This window comes from Muscardinus avellanarius (assembly GCF_963383645.1).
Source record: "Muscardinus avellanarius genome assembly, chromosome: 12".
Classification (NCBI taxonomy): domain Eukaryota; kingdom Metazoa; phylum Chordata; class Mammalia; order Rodentia; family Gliridae; genus Muscardinus; species Muscardinus avellanarius.
This window is the reverse complement of record NC_137798.1, coordinates 17,140,539-17,168,341: the sequence shown is the minus strand read 5'-3', so window position 1 is coordinate 17,168,341 and position 27,803 is coordinate 17,140,539. Positions and strand designations below refer to the sequence as shown.

The 27,803-nt window shown below is 41.1% G+C and overlaps 1 protein-coding gene across 3 annotated transcripts in view; it reads right to left on the bottom strand.

Annotated features, from left to right (window-relative positions):
- ATOSA (atos homolog A) overlaps positions 1-27,803 on the bottom strand; it is a gene marked incomplete at both ends in the record, with an annotated part of 93,750 nt that overhangs the window by 49,419 nt on the left and 16,528 nt on the right. For 2 of the 3 annotated variants that reach the window (XM_080708270.1, XM_080708271.1), the window contains one exon: positions 17,731-17,767. The exons of the other annotated variant lie outside the window; for it this stretch is intronic. In XM_080708270.1, coding sequence (XP_080564396.1) covers positions 17,731-17,767 — 37 coding nt within the window. Of the gene's footprint in view, positions 1-17,730; positions 17,768-27,803 lie in introns of those variants that run through there. 3 annotated transcript variants of the gene reach the window in all.

Genomic DNA, 27,803 nt, shown 5'->3' with positions numbered 1-27,803 from the left:
ATCGTGGTTCGCAGACAGCCTCAGCTACTTAGTGTGGCGCTCTGCAACTCAGTGAGACCCGGTTCCAAAATAAAGAATAAAAATTAGGGCAGGGAGTGTAGCTCGGAGGTTGAATGCCCCCGGGTTCCATCCTCAGACCCGCAAAAAAACAAAACAAAAAACATAACTTCCGTTAGCTGGTTCAATTTTTTCCTTCACAGTTGTGTGAAGCCTTAAAGACTGAACAGATTCAGATCAGCTCTCTAAATAATGGGGAGGCTTTCAACTTTTCTTATAAAATTGTTAAGACCTTCCTCCCTTCCTCTGCTGTTACCTTAAAGTCAACAAAAAGTCGTAACTGGCCTAAGTATATGACAGAGTTCCTGATATGGCCCTCAATGTGCCTCCAAGTTTCATAAGTTGAAACCTAAGCCCAAATATAACGGTATTAAGAGGTGGGGTCTGTGCAGCTGTTAGGAAAAGAGGCCTAGAGTGCTTGCTCCTCCATCTGAGGATGCAGCCACAGGCGTATCCATGCGCAGAGGGTGGACCCACCGCTCTTAAGTCAGCTGGTGCCTTGCTCTTGGGCTTGGCAGCCTCCAGTACTATGAGAAAGAAGGTTATCTGGTTTATAAATTATCCAGCCTAAGGCACTCTGCCACTGCTACCCACAGGAATTAAGACGGTCCCTAAACCAGCCAAACTCCACAATTAAAGTGACTTTTCCTCACCTGCTTCTTAAAGTCCATTTCAATGACAAAATAAAATTTCACATTTTGGGGTAATATTTTTAGAATCAATATGGTTATTGCATTTAAGTCAATATAGCACTTTCTTAGCCGGGTGTGGTGGTGCACACTTGTAATCCCAGCATTTGGGAGGCAGAGACTGGAGGATCGTGGTTTGCAAACAGTCTCAGCTAGTGAGGCCCTTCGCAACTCAGTGAGACCCTGTTTCAAAAAAGAAAAAGACTAAAAGAAATAGGACTTGGGTTGTAGCTTTGAGGTAGAATGCCCCTGGGTTCCATCTCTAGTACCTCAAAAAAAAAAAAAAAAAAAAAAAGAATAGAAAATAGGGCTGGGAGTGGGAGTGTACTTGGAGGTTAGAATGCCCTGGGTTCCATTACTGAAACTATATATATATATATATATATGTATATATATATATATATATACACATATATATATATGTATATATATATACATATATATATGTATATATATACTGAAACTATATATATACTGAAACTATATATATACACACACACACATATATATACACATATATATTTCTATATATTATATATATTATATATTATATTATATATATTATATGTTATATATATTATATATTATATAATATATATATATTTCTACTTATACTGTGATTTTTTTCTGACTCACTGACATACACTAATTTTCTCTGGTGAAAGTTTTAAAGAAGGATCAGAAAAAGTCTGGAGGGGTTATATAATCTTCAAAAACACATAGAAAATGTGTCCTACGCCAGACCCCTGGAGAAACCAGGCCCGATTGTCAGACCCTGGGTCCCGGGCAGGGGTCGGGCGGGGCACCCTGGACCCCAGAAGAGCCGGGGCCCAGGTTGCAGGACTCTGGGCCCCGGGCGGGATCGCGCAGAGCATGCTGGACCCATGGGGAAACCGGGCTGGGTCACAGTTATACTGAGTGCCTGATCCCACTACCTCCTCAAACCACACATACAGTCTTCTCTTATTAAAAAAAAAAAAAAGGAAAAGAAAAAGAAAAAAGAAAAATATCGGAGAGGGGTCAAGAAGGCCAAGGCAGATGCCAGGATACTGGAGATGCAGACAAAAATTATCCAAATGAACTGGAACTTTTGGAAAAATTCCCCATGAAGGAGGACTGCTTCTTCTCTACATTGTTAAGAATCTTGGACATCACCTGTAAGGAGAGAAGTTAGCGGAGACCAAGGAGAAAGGCGGTGTTGAAAGCAGTCTCCACGATGGCGGTGGAGACTTGTATTCAGTATTCAGGAGAAGCAGAAATCGTATCCTACCAACCTTATTTTTTTGGAGAAATTACACCAAATGTTGAATGCTACCGTCATGCATGCTTAGGAACACTGGACAACATTCAGAGTGGAAAAAGAGCTTGGGAAAGATTTGAAGTGGTGAAGGTAGTGGCAATGGCAGTGGCCAGTACTCAGGGGAAGCAGAGATCTAATGAATTACACCTAGAACCTTTGAAGTAACAACCACAGAGGCAGAATGCTACCTCCACGCACCCTCGAGAACGGGGGACAAATGGCTGGGCGAAGAGGGTGCTTGGATTGGAGCCAGCCCAGGGCTGGTTCTGGGGCCAGCAGACCGGGATCAGAGCCTGCCATGAGGCAAGGCCAGTGTTGGAGCCTCTGAGGCCGGGATCAGAGCCTACCAAGGGGTTAGGCTGGTACCGGGGCCAATGGCCAACATCGGAGCCTGCAGTGAGGTAAGGCCATTACTGGGGCCTCTGAGGCTGGGATTGGAGCCTGCTGAGGGGTTAGGCTGTTGCTGGGGCCAGTGAGGCCGGGATCGAAGCCTGCCATGAGGCACGGCCAATGCTGGGGCCTTCAAAGCTGGGATCGGAGCCTGTCGAGGGGTTAGGCTGTTGCTGGGGCCAGCAAGGCTGGGATCAGAGCTTACTGTGGGGCAAGGCCGGTGCTGGGGCCTCTGAGGCCAGGATCGGAGCCTGCCGAGGAGTTAGGCCGGTGCCGGGGCCAGCGGCCAGCATCGGAGCTTTCTGTGAGGCAACGCCACTATTGAGGCCTCCGAGGCCAGGATCGGAGCCTGCCGAGGGGTTAGCCCAGGGCTGGGGCTAGCAAGGCCGGGATCGGAGTCTGCCATGAGACTAGGCTGGTGCGGAGGCCTCCGAGGCCGGGATCGGAGCCTGCCCTGAGGCTAGGCCGGTGCTGGGACCACCAAGGCCGGGATTGGAGCCAACTGAGGGGTTAGGCCGGTGTCGGGGCCAGCAAAACCAGAATCAGGGCCTCCCATGAGGAAAGGCTGCTGCTTGAGCCAGAGAGGTCTGGATCAGTCCACTGGGTAGCCAGGCCACTACTGGGGCCGTCAAGAGTGGGATCGGTACTTGAAACGCGGCATGCACAGAGAAATATCACAGAAAAAAAACCAGATGCTTCCCCTAATCAGCAATAACTAGGAGGAAAGGGGCAACAGGAAGAGGTCGAGCTATAGAATGGGCCCTATAGTGAAGCAATTAAGGTGACCAATCAGAGGGTATGGAATAGGGGAGGATGGAGACTCTTTAAAATGCAGGAGGTACATAAACAAATGTATCCAAGTTAATCACCAAACAAGCATGGGATCAGGGAAGGGGAGGGAATGGGATGGGGGCTGGATGAGGGCTAATTGGATGATGTGTGTTTGTATATCCTCTCAAGTCTTGTATTCCAATGTGATATATGATTACAATGCACCAATAAAAATAAATTAAAAAAAAAAAGAAAATGTGTCCAACTGACATATTCTGGCTCCCCCTCAACACTTACTTCCCTAGTCAACACTGCCTCTGCTGAGTCAAATGCAGCTCTCACTACAAATTTTCTGTCTTTAACAACTGAAAAAGAGCTGGCCCAGATGTCTAAAAACTCAGAAATGTGTTAATCCTAAATGTCATTACTACATTTGATCATTTGAAACCACTGGAATTATCTTAAGTATTTAAAAACAAGAAAACAAATACTTTTCCAGAATTTTACTATTTTTGATTAAAATTTTAATTAGTTATACTACATTAACCAGGCCTTTTAATGTTGCTGAAATGAGCATGAGAAACTGCTAACATATCACTGAGTGAAAGAGCAAACTGTAAGACAGTGAATGAACCATGATCTTTTATGTAAAAGACGCATATAGCACTAGTTCTGTTATGTTATTTATAGGAAAACAAAACAAAACCCCTCCAAACATGTGCCAGACTGCTTGCTACAGTTATCTGGACTGTAAGGCAGGATTACGGGGGAATTCAGGGCTGCCCAATTTAGCAAATAAAAATAAAGGATGTCTAGCTAAATTTGAATTCAGTGTGGGACATACACTTAAAAGTTACTCATTTATCTAAAATTCAAATTTAATTGGGGTATGATAATTTTTTTTCTGTACTAGGGATTAAACCCAGAGGCATTCTACCTTGAAGCTACACTTGGTCTTATATTTCGAAACAGGGTCTTGCTAAGGTCTCTCTAAGTTACTAGGGCTGACCTTGAACCAGTGACCCCCGTCTCAGCTCCCAACGTGCTGGGATTGCAGGTGTGCACCACCACCCCGGAATGGAGCATCATATTTTATTAGAAAATCAGCTCAGCATGCCTATGTTATAAAATATCCAGTGTCTGAACTTATGCATTTACATGTTGCATAGGATTTGAGGATGGAGAAGGAGCTATTAGCCAAGGACTGTAGCAGATTCCAGAAACTAGAAAAGTCAAAGAAACAGATTCTCCTCTAGAGTCTCTAGTACACAGTCTCCCGGGCCCATTTTAGACTTTTGACCTCCACAACTATGAGACAATAAATTTATGTTGTTTTAAGTCACAAAGCTATGGCAACTGGCTTTAGCAACAGTAAGATCCTCATACATAATTTTAGGGCCAAGTCCCAGAGATTCTGACTCAGGTGGGATGCCCATTTAACAAGAACGCTCTATGACTCTGACGCGGATGCCCTGTGTAAACCTCACTTTACAAAACCGCACCTTATATCATATACCAAAATAAAAACCTCAAAGAAAAAAAGAACTCACTCTAAAGTGTGTGCGTTTTATTGGGGAGTGAACCCAAGGCTGTTCTAGCTCTGAGCTACACCCTCAGCCCCTATTTTATTATTTTATTTGAATAGGGTACCATTAAGTTACCGAGGACCTTGCTAAGTTTCTGAGGCAAACATCAAAATGTGATTCTCCTGTCTCAGCCTCCCAAGTCCTGGGATTACAGGCATGTGCTACCACACTGGGCTCCAAAATATAAAGGGGAAAACTAGCAGAATATTAAATATGTACTTTTTTGACCTAAGGGATACTAAAAATTTCTCAACTTTGAAATTATAGAAAATATTAGCAGGTTAAAAATTTATAAAATATAAATATTTGTAAAAGACAAAAGGTCATAGGAGAGGGCTGGAGACATGCAGTTCAGTTGCAGAGTATTTGCCTAGAATGTGTGAAGCCCTCGGCTTGATCCCCAGACCAGAAGGAAAGAAGGAAGGAAGAAAGAAAGAAGGGAAGGAGGGAAGGCAGGCAGGCAGGCTTCTGTCATATATAATCAATAAAATATTCCTATTTTTGTATTTTTCTAAAAGCTATTTTAAACTTTCATTATCTGAAAAGTTAAATGAAAAGAGAAATGAACTAAACAGCAGAAGCTGAAATAAAATGAATAAACACATAAAAATGCCTGATCTAATAATCACATGAAGCTGGGCATGGTGGTGTATGCTTGTAATCCCAGATTTTTTTTTGTTGTTGTTTTTGTTTTTTTTGCGGGTCTGGGGATGGAACCCAGGGGCATTTGACCTCTGAGCTACACCCCCTGCCCAATTTTTTATTCTTTATTTTGAAACAGGGTCTCACTGAGTTGCAGAGGGCCTCGCTAAGTAGCTGAGGCTGTCCCCGAACCGCAGTCCTCTGGTCTCAGCCTCCCAAATGCTGGGATTACAAGCGTGTGTCACCATGCCCTGCTGTAATCCCAGTATTTAAGAAACTGAGACAGGAGGATCTCAGATTTGTGGCCAGCCTCAGCTACTTAGTGACGCCTTCTGCAACTCAGTGACATTCTGTTTCAAAATAAAGAATAAAAGCCAGGGTGGCGGCCCACACTTGTAATCCCCACACTTGGGAGGCGGAGACAGGAGGACTGTGTAGGTTTGAAGCCAGCCTCACTGGATTAAGAGATCCTGTTTCCAAATAAAAAAAATATAAAATAGGTCTGAGAGTGTCACCCACAGATAGAAGGGTTCCATCCCCAGTACCACCAAAAATAAATAAATAAATAAATAAATAAATAAATAAATAAGTAAATAAATAAATAAAGAATAAAGAATAAAAAATAGGGCTGGGGTGTAGCTCAGAGGTAGAATGTCCCTGGGTTTCATCCCCAGTAGTGCAAAAATAATAAAAGTAATAATCACATGAATAAAAATTAGGTTGATATTTAAAACTCATGTTATAGCTAATATGAGGAAAGTTTATAAAAGCTTGAAAAGAATTACCTAAGAATGGTTTAAGTTATAACAACATTAGAAAATATCTTCCAGCTATTAAAAATTCAAGAAAACAGATTCCTTGAACTAGAATGAGTAGTATTTAGAAAATACATAATAAAACCCATTAACTATCAACATTATAATTTTATGCTTATTATAATTCTCAATACTATATAAGCTTAAAGATGTGTATGGACAGCATGAAAGCTGAAGTAACTTGGTAAAGGTCCAGGGTTGGGAACCTCCACTGAGAACCTCCCTGGCCTCCCTCCTGGCAGGGCAGGCGGAGCCAAGGGGCGCCAAGACCCGCCTGCTCACAGGTGGAGGGGGCACACCCTGCCCCCACCCCCCGGCGGGGGTGGGCCTGAGACCTGCAGCCACTGGCCACGGGATTGTGAAGCAGCCCCCTGCTGAAGGTGGAACCAAGGGAGGGCAGTGGGCCCACCCCTGCCTTGTCTGGGCCTCTGTTTATTCAGATTAAATGGGTTTCATAAAATAAAAAGAAACTCAACTGAAAAAAATTGTGATATCTTCCTAAATAAATGCAAAGTTAGAAGAGCAAAAGAAGATACCATGTATATCTTATTTTTACTTTTACTGCCACCACAGTTTCATAAAAGAAAAGGTATCTAAAAACAAAAAGTTGGAAGGAGTGATCACAGATGAAGAACATTCCCTTGGCCGTCTTTGCAGTGGACAGGTAAAGACTTGATGTCCAGCAGGAGTCTTTGGAAATCACCCCTGAAGTTCCTCAGCTGCGATCGACTTCAGGCTGGAGACAGCAACTAAGAGCTCAAATACCGTAATGTGGGCCCTTCTGCTTCTCCCAAGACTGACCCACCAGCTCAAACACGCTCGCTTACCACGCGGAGAAAGCAGAGGGCATGCTCCACAAGAATAGAAAACTAAAGAAAGGGCAAAGGACCAAAAGCCTGGAGAGTGAATTTCCCAAAGAGAAACGACGGCATCCTGGGGTGATTCACCAGGCGATGCAGGCCAGGCCACACTTGTAACACTGTTCGTGTGTGGGAGTGGGTTCACTCATTAATCTCTATGCAAAGTTGGGGAGAACACTTATTTAGGATGGAAATTATAATTGTAATAGGTTTTATAAAGATATCACCTGACTATAAGGTCACTGAGAACAGAAACGATATGTTTTCTAATTTTTTTCTGCAAAGGGAGTTTTGCTCTATTTCCTCTTTGAAGTGGTCACTGACAAAGCAGCAGCCTTTGATGAAGACAATCATCCAGCAGTGGAATTTGGTGCACAGCGATGCTTTTAATCAAGGTGCTGCTGGTGACGCAGTGGCCTTTCTCATCAACTTTAGGCAGACAAGTAGAGAATATTTTCTAGAACCAGATTAAATTGGTTTTAGTTCAGCCAATTCACATACAATTAGAATTATGGTCAAACGAGCATGGGTACTATGATGAAGCAATAATTTAGTGTTATATTATTCCAAAACCTGTTTAGATAAAAGATAAATTTGCCAATCTGCTTAAATTCCATATTTAACTTAGATTTTTTCCTAAAATTTGGTAGCAGAATAATAGGTTTTTAGATCAGCATTTAGAGTTGTAATAGATCTTGAAATTCATAGATGTCTCAATAAAACAAAAAACAAAAATATTAGGCAATTTGCAAAAAATATGAAAAAGGCTACACGAGAAGCTAGAAGACCTGTATTCTAATTCCAGTTTTGTTACAAACTAGACCAAGTCCTTGGGAAAGGTCAGTTACACTCTATGACCCTCAGCAAACTCACTTGTAACATAAAGGTATGTGAAACTGGATGGCCCCTTCCAATTCCAGTTTCATTTGATTCTACTTAAGCCATTGTTTGTGATCATCAAGTGTTCCTCTCTCATTTGTTGTTACTATCACTTTGACAACAAGTACAGGCTGACCCTTCATCTGGCTGGTGGCAAATTAAAAGTAATCATGTGGGTGCTGGTCAAGTGCTAAGCTTGTCTCAGCCACATCTATTTTTGCTTCTTGTGACTGGAAACCTCGGAGCCATCGAGGCCTCCTCCTACTCTTGTCCCCAGCAGCCATTAGTGCAGTAAAGTCTGACTGCCTCTAGCTTCAGCAGCCTCCAACACTGATGCCCTTCCCAGGAAGGCTGTTGAGAGCCCTGCTGCCTAGAGATGAGGGATGAGGGGGGAATAGAAACCCCACCTCCCACCACCCCGTTGGCATCCAGAGCTGCGGCCAAATTCGCTGTCTCTTCCGGCCACCTCTGAACACCCCTCTTGGCATCCCACTGAATCCCTGGAATCCTCCTGCTTCCAGCACTCCACTTGAGAAGCCGGACCATGGAGAACTACAGTCCGACGGTCAGAAGGAGACCCATCCTTCTGTGTTCCAACTCTCCTAATATCCTTCCTGCCTTTGTAATCTTCAGATACCTTGAGATCTTATTGGTGGCCCCCAAAATTATATCTAATGACTCAAAGACCACTGGAAAGATCTTTTTTAAGACCTGCAAGTCAAAGGTTTAACATCTTACCATTTATGCAAGACTTTTAAAATTGTCTTTCGGGGAGGTGTGTGTGTGTGTGTGTGTGTGTGTGTGTGTGTGTAGTGCAGTGCTGGGGGTGGAACCTAGGGGCTTTCTACCTCTGGGCTACACCACCAGAAACAGGGTCTCACTTGGTTGCTGAGAGCCTCACTAAGTAGCTGAGGCTGGCTTTGAGCCTGTGTGATCCTCTTGTCTCAGCCTCCCAAGCCCGGGGATTACAAGTGTGCGCCACCACGCCCAGCTGGAGGGAGTTTAAATCTGCATCAAGTTCCTGACTCTATGAAGTTTATTCAATTTTTAATTTGTTTGTTACTGTTATGACTTTTCCCTTTATATTTTCTAACATAAATTCTACTCTATAAGCAAAAACTTTATCACTTGATCATATTTCTACAGATTAAAAATATAGGGTAGGAAACAGTCAGAAGATCTTTTTCGGCTGATATATAAAATCCTTGGTTAGGTCCTACCCCGCTCACCGGAACCCATTACCATCTCCCATGGCTTCTCTTGTTTTTAGGAAGAAAGGTCATCGCCACTTATACTGTCCTTCCTAAAACTTAGTACAAATGAAACTGAATCACTATTTGAGGACAGTGAAATGAAAACAAGACCAGTGACTACTCACATAGTACTTGGTTGGCATGAACAGGCACTAGTAATGCTCAGTGTTTCATTCTGTTTTGTCATTATATTTTCAGCTTATTTCTGGTTTAACAATAAAGTCTTGCTATAATTATTATTTTATTCTTCTCTTGGATTTCATATTTTAACTGCCAACTATTTTTCTATCTTGCCAATATAATTCTCCTAAATAAGACAAGGAAACATTTGTTTTAAATAGTGAAACTGAGCTGGGTGTGGTGGTGCCTGCTTGTAATTCCAGCATTCAGGAGGCTGAGACAGGAGAATCGTGGTTTGAGGACAGCCTCAGCTACTTAGTGAGGCCCTCTGCAACTTAGTGACACCCGGTTTCAAAATAAAGAATAAAAAATAGGGCAGGGCGTGTAGCTCGGAGGCTCAATGCCCCTGGGTTTCATCCCCAGACCCGCAAAAATAAATAAATAATAAATAAGTAAACAAACAGTGAAAATACAGTAGGCAATTTCTCAGGAAATTTCTAGCTCAAGGGCAAAGTGTTTAAATTATAAAAAAATATAAAAAAAATAAATTATAAAAAATAAGAAAGAGAGCGAGCACTCCGAGTTCTTCTTTCCATGTTGATTGCTGAAATTTCTATCTCTCAGCCGTCTCCACAGGGATCACAGAGCCACCACATCAAAGCGCCCTTCTGAACGCCTAAGAGAGAGGTCGGGGGCAACCGAAGTCCAAACAGAAAACTAAATTCAAAGTAATGAGAGACTGGCTGAAGGTCAAAGTGGAAAAAGAACCATTTGATATGTGTGTGTCAAAAAACTGTCCATGCAACTCAGCTGTGCTCTAGAAAGCAATGGAGAACAACTTACTGTCACTACCTTCAATCAGGGTCGTCTTATGGTAAAGACACACACATCTAGTTTATGGCCATGGGATAAATGAAATGGGTGGATCCGGATGCTTTGGGAATAGTTAGGAAGGACTGATCTCAGGCATCAGAGACGTCCCTAGAGGACATAGTTCTAAGAGTTAAGATTTCAAGCCAATCAGGGTTACTGAGGAGATTTATTGGTGTCCTTTGTTTAGCTCTGTTAAGTTCAGACTGCCAGAATTACGCTTTTGGCCACGTGTCAAAGATGCATGGGCACACACTTGGGGGTCACACAGATTTATCTTAACTGCAGTAACCTCGTTTGGTTTATTCCTCTGTGCTCAGTGTAAAACATCAGGACTAATTCGTCCCTGTTTCAGAGTCTGAAAACCCTTGAGCAGAAAATACTGTCCTTCATATACCGGCCCTTTATGAGAGCACCCTGGGTCAGCAGGTCGTTACTCCTCACTGCAGGCAGAAAGGCCAGTGAGGTGGGAGCGCCATCACAGGAGGACACCCGCTCCGGCCTCGGAGCCACGGCTTCTAGATTCAGCTCAGAAAAGCACTGGCTAAAAGGGCAACTCTACTACTCTAGTAATGTTTTGTTTTGTTCCAGGTTTACTAACCTTAAATAACTGGCACATAACTTTCCCTTATTAAAATTATCCTTACACCTACCTAATTTACTCTTCCATTTTTACCACATGGAATATGCTTACAACACAGGCTGCTCCTCCCAGCTACCTCCTGTGTGACCCTGCACTACTAAGTACTCCCAGCATTTATACTTTCCACTGTGATTATATATATATATATATATATGCAAAACCCAAAACTCCTGGAGAAAAGACATGGACACAGAGATGTTTTTAATTAAGAGTTTCAACACTGGAACACACACAGTAAGTCAATTCAGCTTTGCTCTCTTCAGAGCAGTGGACTTATCATTTCCAGTATAGGATGATTTCTGGAAAGATCCCAGGTGGCACCTACACCAAAGGAGGTTTCTTTTAGGTCTCTAATCTCCATCTGAAACTCAGAGACAGGAGCACTGCCTTCAGCCTGGTCTTCTGTGCTAGGTCTTTGTCAGAAGCCTATCCAGAATATAGGTGTCAGTGCAGGAATATTGGGTATTCATCAGGACTCACCCATCTGCAAGAGTAATAATTTTGGGAGTGTAAAAAGGCACATTTGCCATATCTTCTGACACTAAAAGGACAGTGCCCAGGTTCACACCAGTAACACTGCCTGTATGCACACCCTGAAGCCCTTCTCCAATCTGTTTTAAAGCTCAACTTAAAATGTTAATGCTTTCAGACACTGACTAAAATAAAATTATGTTTGGTAAAGTTCTTACCTATGGAAATGTATGACCCTCTGGATCAGATGGTTCCCCTCACCCCCCCATACCGGGGTTGCTAATTTCCAGCAGATTCTCAAAAGGGTCAATGAGGTTCAAGCAGAACAATCATATCTTTCCCTATGTGGATATTTTTGAAAAATAAAATGATTTGAAGTAAGCATGGGATGCTCCAAACAAATAAACCAGTGCAATACAATTAGGTAAAATCAGAACACTTATTTCTAAAACTGTTCCTCTCCTCTTTTGCCAATTCCAAAGTAGTCTCTGGGCCCAGAGCAGAAGCCACTCTAGCAGTACTACTAGACTCAGAGTGATAAAATGAAGTACGCTTGGAAAAAAAATATGTTTTACATTTGCTTGTTCTCTAATTCTCAATAAACTAAACTATATTTTTATAAACTAAAGGGCTAAATGATGTTTATTTAGGAATAAAAAGATCTTAGCACTAGATGAAATATTTAAAACTAGGATGAAGCCCAGATTAAATCTTTCCTCCCATATAATAAAAAATTATCATTGCTCAAATAGTAAAAATACTGTCATCAGCTGAAATTTTGCGTACTTACGGAAATGATGAATGAAAGAACATTTTCTGAACAATTTAGCTTCGGAGTGTGAGTTTTCACAATTTAGCTCTGTGCCACCGATTTTTTATTCTGGAAGTTTTCATATTCGAAGGCAGTTATACTAATCATATTTAGGATATTTAATTTCTTTGTCCCAGGCAGCTGGCTTCTCCCTTGTCATTAACATGGACAGAAGTTACAATATCATCTTTAGCTCAATCCTAGCTAAGGATTTCAAAAGAAAACTCAGAAAAACGACTTCCCAGTTAAAAAAAGAAAGACCTCCAGGGGAGTTAGCAACTGACTGACCAATCAGCTCAGCATGGGGACACGGACACACACACACACACACACACACACACACACACACACACACACACACACAGAGCACCAAGAGCAACACAGGTACCCGCACCAGGCAGAACGGGGTCTCTGACTTTCTCTTCTCCTTTTGCTCATCTGTACTTATTGTTGCTGGACGTGGATGTTATCCATCTTCAGATGTTTAGTCATATACTTCAGCGTCAATCCTGCCTTTTCTTTCTGCCTCACCCCCCATATTTCCATGGCTTTCTAAGACTATGAAGTATCTTACAAAACTGAGAAACTTAGAAGTATACCCGTAAATGTGAATGAAGTTCTAGAGTAATATCTAAAAAATCATAATTAAAATTTCACAGTACTAAGAAAACACAACATTTTTACATTTTAAAATGTAGAATAATTTTAAAGAAAAGGAGCAGGGGATGGTAACACATGCCTGTCATCCCAGTACTTGAGAGGCTGAGAAAGGAGTTCTGCAGGTTCAGGATCAACCTCAGCAACCTAGCAAGACCCTGTCTCAAAGCAAAAATATAATAATAATAAAAAAGGACTGGGGGTTTAGTTTGGAGGTAGAACACCTCTGGTTCAATCCCCAAAACGAATTTTAAAAAGAAGTTTCCTTTATAGTAAACTCATATCTCAAATCTCAAACTCAAATCTCGTATTTTGCTAAGTGTAAGCACTGGGTCATTAATCTAAGTAATTTTTACATAACTTTTCATTTAAACCCAGCAATCACCCTCAAATCTCATTAGAATGCTGAGGCAATGAAGGCCCAAGCAGGTGAAATCATGCCCAGTACTCCATCGCTAAATGGTAACCATATAGGCAGGCCATTGAAATTTTGAACCTCAACAAAAAAACCTTCAAAATATTAAGAAAAGAGACTAACTTAAAGTAGAGCCACATATTTAGCCATACCAGCTAAGAAGAGGGACATAACACGTATAATTGAGGGGTGTGGCTTCCCGCTTGTACACTGGGTGACAGGAAGTGTATAAGCAAAGTCTGAAGCCCGCCTCTGCCTGAGGCTTAGGCCCAATTATCTCTTTATCCTACCTTGACTACTTACTGTAGTTTATCATTTTACTATCCCCTGCTTATTATAAACCTTCTCAGTCAATTCCTTTCATGTTCAGAAGTCTTAGAATGAGCAAAATTGAGACCAGTGAAGAAGATAATTTGTTTCTCAATTAATAGTGCTATATTGCCATTTTTATCATGAATCTTATAACAAAAGACTATATAATCAAATATAATTAATACTACAAACAACAAATTTTATTTATTTATTTAATTTGGTGATACTGGGGATGAAACCCAGGGGCTTTCTACCTCTGGGCTACACTCCCAGACCTATTTTATATTTTATTGGGAAACAGGGTCTCACTAAGTTGCTGAAAGCCTCACTAAGTAGTTGAGCTGGCTTCGAACCTGTGCGATCCTCTTGTCCCAGCCTCCTAAGGGCAGGGATTATAAGTGTGCGCCACCACGCCTGGCACAAACAACTAATTTTATAACTATAAACAATTATATTTTTATAACTCAGGTCTTTGATTTTAGATGCAGTGGCATCCGAGTATTAAAAAAAGATACTATATCCTTGTAAAAGCAATTAAGTTATATAATAGCACCACTGATACATGAAAATGCCTGACGATAACAAGGCACAGTGGCACACTCCTGTAATAACCAGCTACTTAGAAGGCTGAAATGGGAGGATCACTTCAACCTGAGTTCAAGACCAGCTGGGACAACATAGCTATACCCCATTTCAAGAAAAGAAAGAAAAGAAAGAGAAAGGAAGGAAGGAAGGAAGGAAGGAAGGAAAATGTCTGACAAAAAGATGTTAAGACCAAGCCAGGCGTGATGGCACACACTTGTAATCCAGTACTTGGGAGTCTGAGACAGGAGGATCACAGGTTCGAAGCCGGCCTCAGCTACTTAGTGAGGCTCTCAGCAACTTAGTGAGACTCTATTTCCAAATAAAAATATAAAATAGGTCTGGGAGTATAGTACAGAGGTAGAAAGCCTCTGGGTTCCACCCCCAGTATCACCAAAAAAAAAATAAATAAATAAAAATATATTAATAAATAAATAAATAAAATGACCCCAGGTGTCAAAAAAGAACTACAAATGATAGTAGTAATATATTATAGGTGCGTATGTGTGTGTGTGCGCGCGTATGTGTGTGTGTGTTGTTCCAGCATATAAAACCTCTGTAGGTACTGAGCCCAGGGAAAAAGTCTGCGATTCTGCCAAGAACACTCCTGAACACAATGGCAAAGCCTTCTTGTGACACAAGAGTACATTCAACTTTCTCCCAGCTTCAAGTTCTTCCATCTTTTGCAACAGAGGAATGAAAATAATCTGATTTTAGAAGTTCTATTAATTCTTAAATAAGCCAAAAGAAATAAAAACTTTGGTTCCTGTGATTTTAAAATTAGAAGATAAAATTAGTAATTGATGGAAATGAGCTAAAAAAATGCAAACAACTGTATTTGTATTTGTTTGCATTTTTTGAGCTCACTCTGAGACTGGAGTGGTCCCATGCAGTCAGTCGCATTTGCTCAGCCCAATCCTCTCTCCAGCCCTCTGCCTCCCCCTCTCCTACACTGTCCCCACTCCTCACAGGCTCAGCGCCTCTTCTGAAAACGAGTGCTTTGAATTGTGGAGGCCAACGGGTCCAAAAAATAGGACTTTCTTTGTTTTGCTAGAAACTATTATAACTTCTATCAACTCTTAGTTGTAACTAGAAAAACTAAGAAGCATCACTCTTTTAAAGTTCAACAACATCATCTAGCTGGGCGTGGTGGCGCACACTTGTAATCCACGCGCTTGGGAGAAGCCAGCCTCAGCTACTTAGTGAGGCTCTCTGCAACTCAGTGAGACCCTGTTTCCAAATAAAATATAAAATGGGTCTGGGAATATAGCCCGGAGGTAGAAAGCCTCTGGGTTCCACCCCCAGTACCACCAAAAAATAAAAATTAAAAAAAATAAAGTTCAACAATATTTAGGTCCACATTAAATACAATTTTAGATCAGTTTAACTCAGTACAAATACATATGGTCAGGTGCCATGGTCCATGCCTGCAATCCCAGTACTTGGGAGGCTGAGACAGGAGGATGGCAGTATGAAGCCAGCCTCAGCAACCTAGCTGGGACTCTTAGCAACCTAGTGAGGTCCTGTTTAAAAACAAAAAATGAGAGCCGAGCGTGGTGGCCCATGCTTGTAACCCCAGCATTCGGGAGGCTGAGACTGGAGGATCGCAGTTCGTGGAAAGCCTCAGCTACTTAGTGAGACCCTGTTTCAACATAAAGAATAAAAAATTGGGCAGGGGGTATAGCTTGGAGGTCAAACGCCTGGGTTCCATCCCCAGACCCACACACACACAAGAGAAAAAAAAATGAAAGGGATGGGGCGGTAGCTTAGAGGTAGACACCCCTGGCTTCAATCTGCAGTACCCAAGAAACCCAAACACACACACACACACACACACACACACACACACACACACACACACACACAAGCGCGCGCGCGCGCAATAAAGATACAAAAACATGGATTTATTTTGAGTTGTTTTCACAGAAAAGAAATAGTTCTTTCATTAAAAACTCTAGCATTGATTGACAAGACTTTCTAATATTTATTTTTTGAAAAGAATAACAAAATGAAACCCATCCCAAAATATAACATTTGTAAAAGTAACAAAGCTCTACTATTAACTTTGAATTGAAACTAACTTTACTTACCAGATATAAGTTACTGAGTGAATTAAAAGGACTACTTGGCAGGGCATGGTTTGTCATCCCAGTACTTGGGAGGCCGAGACAGGAGGGTCGCAGGTTCACAGCCAGCCTAAGCAACTTAGTGAGGCCCTCTGAAAATTAGTGAGACCCTATTTCCAAATTAAAAAAAAAAAAAAAAAAAAGGCTGTGGGTGTAGTTCAGAGGTAGAATGCCCCTGGGTTCAATCTCTAGTATGACATAAATAAATAAATAAATAACTTAGATAACTATGTGAAACTAAGTAAAAGATATCTTGTTATTAGCTCAATACTGATTGTTGATAAAATTGGCAATGTGCAACTTAGTTTTAACAATTTGAAAGAATCATTATTTAATCAATTATGTAAACTTATTTCATATTATTTGAGAAAATTTAAAAAACCTTATTTCTCAAAATATTTTAAAATTTTCACATAATCTGTCAGATAAATCACTTTTCCATATCCCATACAAACCGCAACTTAAGTCTATTTAATTATTATAAATATTGAATTAGTGTGGTTTAAATTAATAAGAATCTTACTATATATACAGCACTAAGTTAGAAATAGAATTATTGCATTTAGAAGGCCTGTTTTCATTTAAAAAAAATTTTTTTTGTGGTACTGGGAATTGGGCCTAGGGGCATTCTACCTCCAAGCTACACCTCCAGCCCTATTTTATTCTTTCATATTGAAACAGGGTCTCACTAGGTTGAGACTTTCACTACTTGCTAAGGTTGTCCTTGAACCCAAGACCCTCTGTCTCAGCCACCCATGGCTTAGGATTACAAGTGTGCACCACCATGTCCAGCTCTATTTTCATTTTAAAATTTTACCATTCATGGTAGGTTACCCTCAAAATCCTTCAATCTTTAATTCTCTAGATGGACACTTATTAATAAGTACCACACTGAATTTGCTGTTGAATTATATTACTGTCTTTTATCTGAACTGCACAGAACTAATCCATGGTACAAGTAATTAAAATATTGTACAATCTGAGGTAGCATCTTTACAAATAATTCATGATAAGATCATAACAATTCCTTTATGTCAAAATCTCACTAAGCTAAATTTTGACAATCTTTGTCAAATACAATTAAAATGTTACTTATTTTAAAAACATTTATAAGAGCTTTAAGAACATCTTCTGCCCCCATATACAGTTAATACTTCTGGATAACTCACATTCTCTTCCCAGTATTCTCATTTCGAACATTTTTTCTCCATTTAAGTGAGCCCTTTTATTGTATTTGGTTTCTTTTCTTTCTACTCGTGTTCAGATTAACATTTTAATAATCTTTTAAACAATGCTAGTCAAAGAAAACAAGCTATATGAAGCCAAAGAAAATCCCCTAAGTCCAATGTATTTCAAAGTGAGATAATTTTTTCTAGATATATTTATTTAAAAACCCATGCAAAGCAAGCTCCACAACTGGTAAACAGCTATAGAAAATCGGAAGCTAAAGAACAAGGCCATTGAAACACTGCATTACACACCTTCTCTGCGGTGCCCTTTGTTTCCACTGAAAACCATACTGAAATCTTTGCATAAAAGCAGTGGCCTCTGGCTCTCGAGCTGTGCTGTCAGTAACTGAAGGATGCAGATGTCTGCAGCGATGGGCGCTGATTCCCGCCCCCCCTCCTGGAGGTTTTCACAAAGGCAGCAAGCAGGAGCCACATAGCAACAGCGCTCACAGCTGATTGGACAGGGTTGTGCTCAGCGGCCGCGGCTTCCTGTCTACTTGGCAGCACTGTCTTGTTTACTCTGCTCCCTTAACTCTGCTACGTTGAGGCAACTTGAAAGCAAAGGACAGCAGACGCGTAATGACAAAGTAGTCTAGCATGAGCCCTTAGAGCACTTATTTATAGTTGCTTTAAAAGCACGTGTTAAGACAAAAAGATTTATATTTCATTACTTCACATAAAACTGAGGACAAAGGATAGTGAAAGAAATCAATGTATTACTTTACATTTCAAGTAAGTCTAGTTTCTCAAATGAAAACTGCTAAAAATACAGAAATAAGAAAATTTACAAAAATCAGAATAAAGTATCAACCTCCATCTACCTAGAACTATGGAATACTTGACAACAAACTTCACAAATTCCTAGAACAGCGCAACCAGCCAGATATTTAAAATGGGAGCAGGCCTGAAATATTCTCTCCTCAATGGTAAGCAGTGCCTTATAAGAAGGCAAGAAAAACAGGTTAAAAAACTAACTAGGAAAAGGTTTTCAAAGGAAAAATAATCAGTTTCTTAGCAAACTCAGACAATTAAAAACTTAGTAAGGTATTTGCTGTGAATGTCTCTTATTACATAAAACTAGTCACTTAAAATTTACTTAATTTTCTTCATCTTAAAATTACCTGGAAGTTGGGCATGGAGGCTGAGACAGGAGGATTGAAATTTCAAAGTCAATCTCAGCAACTTAGCATGACCTTGCTTCCAAATAAAAAATAAAATAGGGCTCAGGGTATCTCTTGCAGGTAGAATGCTCCTGGGCTCAATCTCCAGCACAATAATAATATATAAAATAAAATAAAATAACCTGGAAATATGAAGGCATTGTTTTTTAGGTTTCAAGTACTGGAGTTTTGTGTACAAGTCCACACTTTCTCCACAAACTTTAACAGTAAGAAAAATCTTGCCCAAACTTAAAAAGTCATTTGGAAGAGTCAATGTAGGTAGGAGTGGACAAATAGATATCAAGGATCAGAAAAGTTTCTTATATCAGAAATATTTCCCCTAAACATCACATCAACCAGGAGAATGGGTTTCAAACTTGTAAAGCAATGGGAACTTCTCAGTTGCAGTCTTAAAATGCATTATGAGCGGCAGCCCTAGAATGCCTACAGAGGAAAGGTCTGAGGGAGTAGCCAAGGCCGCAGCAGACACATGCTGTTTATTACTCAGAGCTTTGTTTATCTGGAGTGTCTTGGGTGGGGGAAGTGCAGGGTGATGGAAACCCTGGCACCAGGAAAGCACCCCACGAGCACCATCAGGCTATTTTTAACAGAGGCCACAAACAGTACTGCAATTTCATAACAGCCCATAATCCACAAGATTACAGCCCCTGAAGAAGATTCCAAGATCTCTTGTGCGTTTTGATACTCAAGTAAAAGTCAGCAGAAGAATTCAATCTTATTATTACTGTAAGGCAAGAACCTCATCCTGGCTCCACAATTAGCCAGAAGCAGGACTCCCAAGCCCTTCTGAGAACAAGAAGGAAGGTATGTTTGGGAGCACAAGAATCCTGTGAGGTAGGGTCACTCAGAAAAGACCAGGATCTTAGAAGGCAAGGTTTCTGCAGTCAGGTCAAACTGGGCTCGCAACACGGACTTGCCATTTACCCACACATGAAGTTACTCAGCCACTATGAGACTGTTTCCCCCTCTGGAAAGCTTTGCCTCTCAGGACCCTGGTACTTTTTCTTAGTGCTTGGCTCAGACAATATTAAACAATTACTTACAAAATGACTGGCTTAGCGAGTCTTCCCCACCACATTCTTGAATGCTTTTGACATCTGTCCTCTTAACTGCCTAGCACCATACTTTACATCTTATGTCCTACTTAACAACCACAGTAGGTGAATACAATAAGTAACATTATCTTCTTTGCTCAAGTAAGGAAATAAGTTCTAAAAGTTTATTTATTCAAGTCAAAGGGAATGCATTTTCTAAAAAAATTTTATTTGTTTTAAAATTATCTTTTTCCCAAGCATGGGAGAGAGGAATGGGGAGGGAGTGGGATGGAGACTTGGTGGAGGCTGGCTGGGTGATGTGTGCATTTATGTCTACACAAGTTTTTTTTACCCCATTATGATGTATAAATACAATGCACCAATAAAAATTAAAAATAAATAAAAAATAAAATTATCCTTTTCCTATCATTCAAAAGTTGAGGAATAAACCAGCCACAGTGGCTCACACCTGTAATTTCAGATATTTGAGAGACTGAGGCAGGAGGATCGCAGGCTCAAGGCCAGACAATGTAAGTGAACTTTCAAAAGCAAGGCTGGGAATGTAGCTTAGTGGCAGGATGCCCTGGTATCAAGCCCCGATCCCAAACGGGGGGATAAAAGTCTTTCCTGTTGTTTACAATACTCATTCTTCTTAACTAAAGATTAATGTTATACATCTATTAATAGAAAACTACAGATTAATATCATAAAGAGAATTTATAGAAAAGTATTAACCTTATTTTAGTCAGAATATGTAATTATAAACAAATAAAATATACTCTAAAACATGTGCTCTCTTAACTAATAACATTCAGCTGGGTGTAGTGGCACATGCTTGTAATCCCAGTACTTAGAGGGCTGACAGAGGAGGACTGCAGGTTCAAGGAGAGACTCAGCAAATAGACTTTTATCAAGTCTTGTGAGACCCCATTTCAAACAAAAATTAAGTAGGGTTGGAGGTGGCTCAGAAGTAGAATGCCCAAGCTCAATGCCAGTTCCACATACACACAGAAAAAAAAAAAAAATCAACAGAGAACTTTCTAGTGAAATGTTTCCTGTGTAGCTAGTTTTCCAGTTAATTTCTGAATGGCATGTTATGTATTTCTGATCAAATCTTACTTCCCTGACATGTCAATTTTGGTAAACAAAGTATGATGGTACATTACCTACTTTGTAAATCTTAGAAATCTACAAACTAATAATTTGAATAATGGGAAATTCCACATAAACGTTAGTCCCAGGTTCTCAGTTTTCAGCCCCTAAACAGAACAAACCCCTTTCCCTGCTGGACTCCCCCCCACCCCCAGTAATGTGCTCTCCAAATGAACCAGTTTAAGAAGTTACTCATATTATCCAAATCTAAGGAAACAAAAAAGTACTATCCCAATGTAAGAAAACAGAAAAGTATAACTTTCATAAGAGGGTTTTTTTTTTTTTAAGTGTGTGTGCATGTGTGCATGCCTGTTACTGGAGATGGAACCTAGGGGCATTCTACCTCCAAGCCACACCCTCAACCCAGCCCAATTTTTTATTCTTTATTTTGAAACAAGATCTCACTAAGTTGTAGAGGGCCTCACTAAGTAGCTGAGGCTGGTCTTCAACCTATGATCCTTCTGTCTTAGCCTCCCAATTGCTGGGATTATAAGCATGCACCACCACACCTGGCTTCATAAGAGTTTTTAAAATGACATATTCCAAATATAAATTGGAAAAGCTTTAGAAATCAACTGTTTCAGATCACCTATGCTTTCTGCTAGCAGAAACAACTGAGATCTATCTACTTATACTAAGATACTTTAGATATAAAGCTACCTTTGATACTTTTTAAGCAAAAAGAAATATTACTGGTAGAACAAAGAATCTTTTGAAATAATGACATAGTAACTACTATATGCTACTAGATATACATATATATTAAACAGACACTTCATACTGGCCAGGTCCCTTTACATATCCATTTCTCTGACCCCGGGGGAGCTGTTATCTCCACACATGAGAAAACTGGCTTGCTATTTGACCATGTAACCAGAACCAGGTAGTCAAAGCCCGGATTCAAATTTAGGTCTTCCTGAATCTAATGTGTGCTCTTAACCACTACTATCTTTCCCTTAACAATTCTTTTCTTACATATATTTCCATAACAGAAATTTGGCATCACACAAGAATAAAGTTTAAATACAGAAATCTCACATTCATATTTCCCATGCATTACTCATTTAGAAACCACAACTAAAGCCGGGCGTGGTGGCGAATGCTTGTAATCCCAGCATTTGGGAGGCTGAGACCAGAGGATCACGGTTCACAGATAGCCTCAGCTACTTAGTGAGGCTCTCTGCAAATTAGTGAGACCCTGTTTCAAAATAAAGAATAAAAATCAGGGCAGGGGGTGTAGCTCGGAGGTCAAATACCCCTGGGTTCCATCCCCAGACCTGCAAAAAAAAAAAAAAAAAGAAAAGAAAAAAGAAAAAAGAAACCACCACTAATAGCCAAGACTATCTGGGGACAACAATAAAAGACTCAATCTGCAAAGCTTCACTACTTTATGAACAAACAACACTTACTTAATCCAGAGAGTGAAGGGAAAGGACACTGACCTTGGGACCAAAAGGCTGAGTTCTGCTTCCAACTGTTTTTTTTTTTCTTTTTTTTATTGGTGCATTGTAGTCATACATCTTAATGGAGTACAAGACGGTAGAGGCATACATGCACACGTCACTCATTTAGCCCTTCCTAATTCCCGCCCCATTCCCTCCTGCTCATGTTTGCTTAGTGATTGACTTTGAAGTGTTTGTGAATGCACATCATGTACATTAGAGAATTTTCCTCTTCCCCCTCCCATCCCCTTCCATTAGGTCGCCTTATTTGCTCATCTATGGTTTCTACTTCTTTGTCTAGAGTTCCTCCTATGACCCATTTTCTCCCTACCTTCTGCATATTAGGAAGAGCATCTGCTTTCTTATTTTTTCTGTCTAACCTCACATAGCATAATGTTTTCCAGTTCTATCCATTTCCCTGTAAATGACATAATTTTGTTCTTCTTTATGGCTGAGTAAAATTCCATTGTGTACTATCCCATAGTTTTGTAATCCAACTGTTCATAACCATCTTTGATCTTAAGCACTTCTTTGAAATTCCTCTTTTTTTTTTGGTGGTGGTACTGGGGATGGAACCCAAGGGCCTTCTACTTCCGGGCTATACTCCCAGACCTATTTTATATTTTATTTGGAAACAGGGTCTCTTAAACCAGCTGAGGTTGGCTTTGAACCTGCACAATCCTCCTGTCTCAGCCTCCTAAGCGGGGGGGATTATAAGCGTGCGCCACCACACCCGGCTGAAATTCCTCATTTCTTTTTAACTGCAGTATTAATATGTTGTAAGTAAGGGTCAAAAAGGATAGAATAAACTGATCTGAATACAATAATGTGCTATACTAATAGGATACAGCCATCCCTGATGGTCTTTCTAAGGGGTTGGGGGGAGGTCCAGATGTGGCAGAGCAACATGGTTGGTCCTACAAAATCCAATCTCATTACTGGAAAGATCCTTGAAAGCAGAAAAACATAAGGGAGAAGAGCTAAGTAGTCTAGGGGTTCAAGTTCTTTCCATTTACAAGCCATGCTATCGAACTACTTAACCTACCTGAGCCTGTACCTTCATCTGTAAGATGGGGATAATAATTTTGCTAAGTGCTATAAAACTACCTAGCCCAGCACTTGGCTCTGAGATCATTTAAGTTTCTTCTTAGGCTGGTAACTGTAGCTCAGTAGTAGAGCACTCACCTACCACGTGCAAGTCCTTGGTTTGGATCCCCAGTACCGCAAAAACACTCTCTTTTCCTTCGCATATATCAGGTCTACAATATGATAGAGAGCTTCTGACATGCATGGTCACACATGTGCACATATTAAAAAACAAGCAATATATTAATAGTAGCCCACTTTAATACAATGGGGATGAAGCTTAAATCTCAGCAAGGATTTCTATAGCATTCCTATTTCTTAAAGTTCCTTAAACAGTGTCACATTTATAGCTCAATAAATAGTTTTCAAGAGAGACTATACAATAGCTAAAATTAGACAGTTAATAGCTGTGTGACATAGGGAATTTATGACTTCATTAGACCACAGTTTTTATTAAAAAACAGAATGTGATGTTAGATCAGTAGAGGGATAAATTAAGCCTTAGGTTACATTAGCGTCACTAGCATGGAGATTCCTACCAAACATTTGTTGCGGATTATCCAGTGATTTGTTTTCTTTGTGACAAGGTCCAAATAAGCCAACTAGCCAAAGAGCAGCCCCAGATACTGGGTTTTTAAGAACTAAAATATATTCTTAAAATGAAATTATTGAAAAGTAGAAGAGATTTAATTAGCATTTTCATCTTTCAAAAGATTTTGGATTCGATGACCTAGATTAATTCCAGGAGCAGTGCCCTCAGAGCTGTGTTTACAAAATCTAAGATCTTGGAGAGAAGAAAATGTTCTAGCCTGGTTTTTTTTGGCATCATTCATACTACATTGTTTAAAATGAGATAGAACGAGAGTTATTTTAAGATCTTATACATATATTGGTCAGATTTAACAAGCACCAAGACCAGGCATCAGGATTTTTCAATATCCCACAGCACTTCATCTTTGTAAGTTGATAACACCATTATTACATAAAATGTGTGTCAAGGCGAACACAGATTTACCTTAACCACTACTTCTTTAAAGACATATTCAGCCAGGAATGGTGGCGCTGGCTTGTAATCCCCCCCAAAAAAGACATGTTCTGGGATATGATGTCTTGCTATATTATATAATAAAGAATGTTATGGTCAGTTTAATCTTAAAGATCTAGAAACAACTGTGAATTTTTATACTAATAAATTGATGTTTTACTAAAAGTTTTTCCATAGAGATCACTGATTCTGTATTTATTGTCTTTTTTGTTTTTGTTTTGTAATACTGGGAATTGAACCCAAGGGGTTTCCTATCTCTGAGTGATACATCCAGTCTTTTTTATTATTTATTTTGAAGCAGGATCTTATTAAGTTGCTGGGAGTCTTGCTAAGTTTCTGAGGCCTCAAACATGCAATCCTCCTGTCTCAGCCTCCAAAGTGCTGGGATTACAGATCTGTGCTGCTGTTTTTGTTGTTTGTTTGCAGTCCTGGGAATGGAGCCCAGGGACATTCTACCTCTGAGCTATTCCCAAGCCCTATTTTTATTCTTTATTTTGAAACAGGGTCTCACTGAGTTGCAAAGGGCCTCACTAAGTAGCTGAGGCTGTCCATGGACTGCAATCCTCCTGTCTCAGCCTCCCAAGTGCTGGGATTACTAGTGTGCGCCCCCATGCCTGGCTTTGCTTTTGTTTCTTTTTAGCTGCACCACCTGGAGGGGAACACCAGTAAAGCCTCATGAACTCAGCACCTCAACTGAAGCCTGAGCTGAGAATAATCTTCCATTTTTCATTCTCAAAAACAAAACCTCTAACACACACACCCTCCCCCACATTAAAGCCAACAATATCTGAGACCACCATAAGTAGAAAAGGAGAATAAAGAATGGGTGCTCTATAGACCACCTGAAAACTCTCACTCCACACCAGTTCCCTTATCTTCTCCCACCCCTTTCCACATAGCAAAGGCAACCTCAGTTTCTGATTCATCTGCTGACTCAGGAAGAAAGGGCTTTCCATTTTTTTAACTCAAAGTACCTATGGGAAGAAGCCATGTTAGTTTTTGCTCATCCTTGTATTCCAAGCATGTATGTGCCAAGAACTGAGCAGGTGTTCTATGAGTATTCCAGAAGACAGGGGGAAGGGTCCACATGTCTAAAGTTTTACTAAATCTAGCAATACATTTAAAAACTATTAAGTGATATATATAACCAATATAACTGTATAATCACTAATTATTGCAAAATAACTCTTTATAAGAATTAGCATTTCTTTAAATAACAACATCTTTTCAAAATATGTGTTCACAGGATCAGAGACTGCTGTGAGGCAAGGCTGGTGCTGGGGCCTCTGAAGCCGGAATCAGAGCCTGCTGAGGGGTTAGGCCTATGCTGGGGCCAGTGAGGCGGGGATCAGAGCCCGCCGTGAGGCAAGGCTGGTGCTGGGGCCTCCGAGGACGGGATCGAGTCTGCCAAGGGGTTAGGCCGATGCCGGGACCAGCGAAGCCAGGATCAGAGCCTGCCGTGAGGCAACGCCGATGCTGGGGTCTCTGAGGCCAGGATCGGAGCCTGACAAGGGGTTAGGCTAATGCCAGGACCAGCGAGGCCGGGAATGGAGCCTGCCATGAAGCAAGGCTAAATGCTGGGGTCTCTGAGGCCGGGATTGGAGCCTGCCAAGGGGTGAGGCCTGTGCTGGTGCCAGCGAAGCCAGGATTGGAGCCTGCCGTGAGGCAAGGGCTATGCTGGGGCCTCCGAGGCCAGGATCGGAGCCTGCTGAGGGGTTAGGCCAATGCTGGGACCAGCAAGGCCGGGATTGAAGCCTGCGGTGAGGCAAGGCCGGTGCTGGGGCCAGCAAAGCTGGGATCGGAGCCTCCTGTGAGGGAAGGTCAGTGCTGGGGCCTCTGAGGCTGGGATCAGAGCCTACCAAGGGGTGAGACTGGTGCTGGGGCCAGCGAGGCCAGGATCGGGGCCTGCCATGAGGCAAGGCTGGTACTGGAGCCAGCGAGGTCGGGATCAGAGTCCTCTGGGTGGCCAGGCCAGTGCCGGGGCTGTCAAGAGGGGGATTGGAACTTGCAATGCGGCATACACAGAGAAATATCACAGAAAATAAAAAACCAGATGCTTTCCCTAATATGTAAAAACTAGGAAGAAATGGGTAATAGGAGGAGGTCTAGTTGAAGAAAGGGCCCGATAGAGGAGCAATTAAGGTGACCAATCAGAGGGGATGGGATGGGGGAGGATGGAATCTCTTTAAGACCCATGATGTACATAAACAAATGTATCAAAGATAATCACTAATCAAGCATGGGATTGAAAGAGGGGAGGGAATGGGATGGGGATTGGATAAGGGCTAACTGGATGATGTCTGCTTGTATACCCTCACAAGTCTTGTATCCCAATGTGATGTATGATTACAATGCACCAATAAAAATATATATATTAAAAATATGTGTTCAATAAAACTTTGTATTATTTTGCAGTACTGGCAAAATAATAAAACCTTTTTTATTACTTTGCATTCTGCCTCTGAGCTACACCTCCAGCTCTACTGTTTATTCTTTATTTTGAAACAGGGTCTCACTAAGTTGTAGAGGGCCTAAGTAGCTGAGGCTGGCCATGAAACTGCCATCCTCTGGTCTCGGCCTCCCAAATGCAGGGATTACAAGTGTGGGCCACCACGCCTGGCTTCAATTAAATGGTTTTTAAAACATCTTTAAAAGCCAGTTCTGTGCCAGGCCCTGTGACAGGTGTGAGGAAGCAGCAGGAGAAGTCAGACGCATGTCCCTGCCCTTGGAGAATGATCAACAAAGGGAAGTACAACTGTGTGCGGCCTGGTCTTCTCCCAGTCCCTAGAGCATGCCAGTCTCCACATCCAGGGCCTCTGCAGTCTAGCCCCCGCTGGCTTTGACTGCCTCCCTCACTTTCCCACAGCTGGCCTCCTTTCCTCTGCTCAGAGCTCTTGCCAACCATCCCAGGAACAGACGGCTGCCTGGCTCGGCCACTCTGAGCCTCGAGGGCTTCCTGCAGAGCACTTGTATATATGCTTACCTTACTTACTGAAGGGATGCTAGCAACAATACCCAACACTTGCTGAATATACGACTTACCTCACTGAACATTACAGCAGGAAATTGTAAAAATGAAACTCACACTCTGAGAACTTTTCCAACCCTGATTCCTAGCAATAGAATAATTTTGAAGAATATTTTCAGAATAAATAGAAGTATATTCGTGTCCTAAGCTCTGCACAGTGGGATTTAGTCTATAGCACTGTGTAACCTAAGGATTGAGTTGTCAGCTCCCTTTGTCAGCCATTCAGATTACTTTGGTAGGTACCTGAACTCTGCAACATAAATTACAAGAAAAGGCACAGGTCGAGGTTAGACTACCACCTCCTGAACTGCAGAAGTGTTCCTCTGGACCGACAGTGGGTCAACAGAATCATTACTA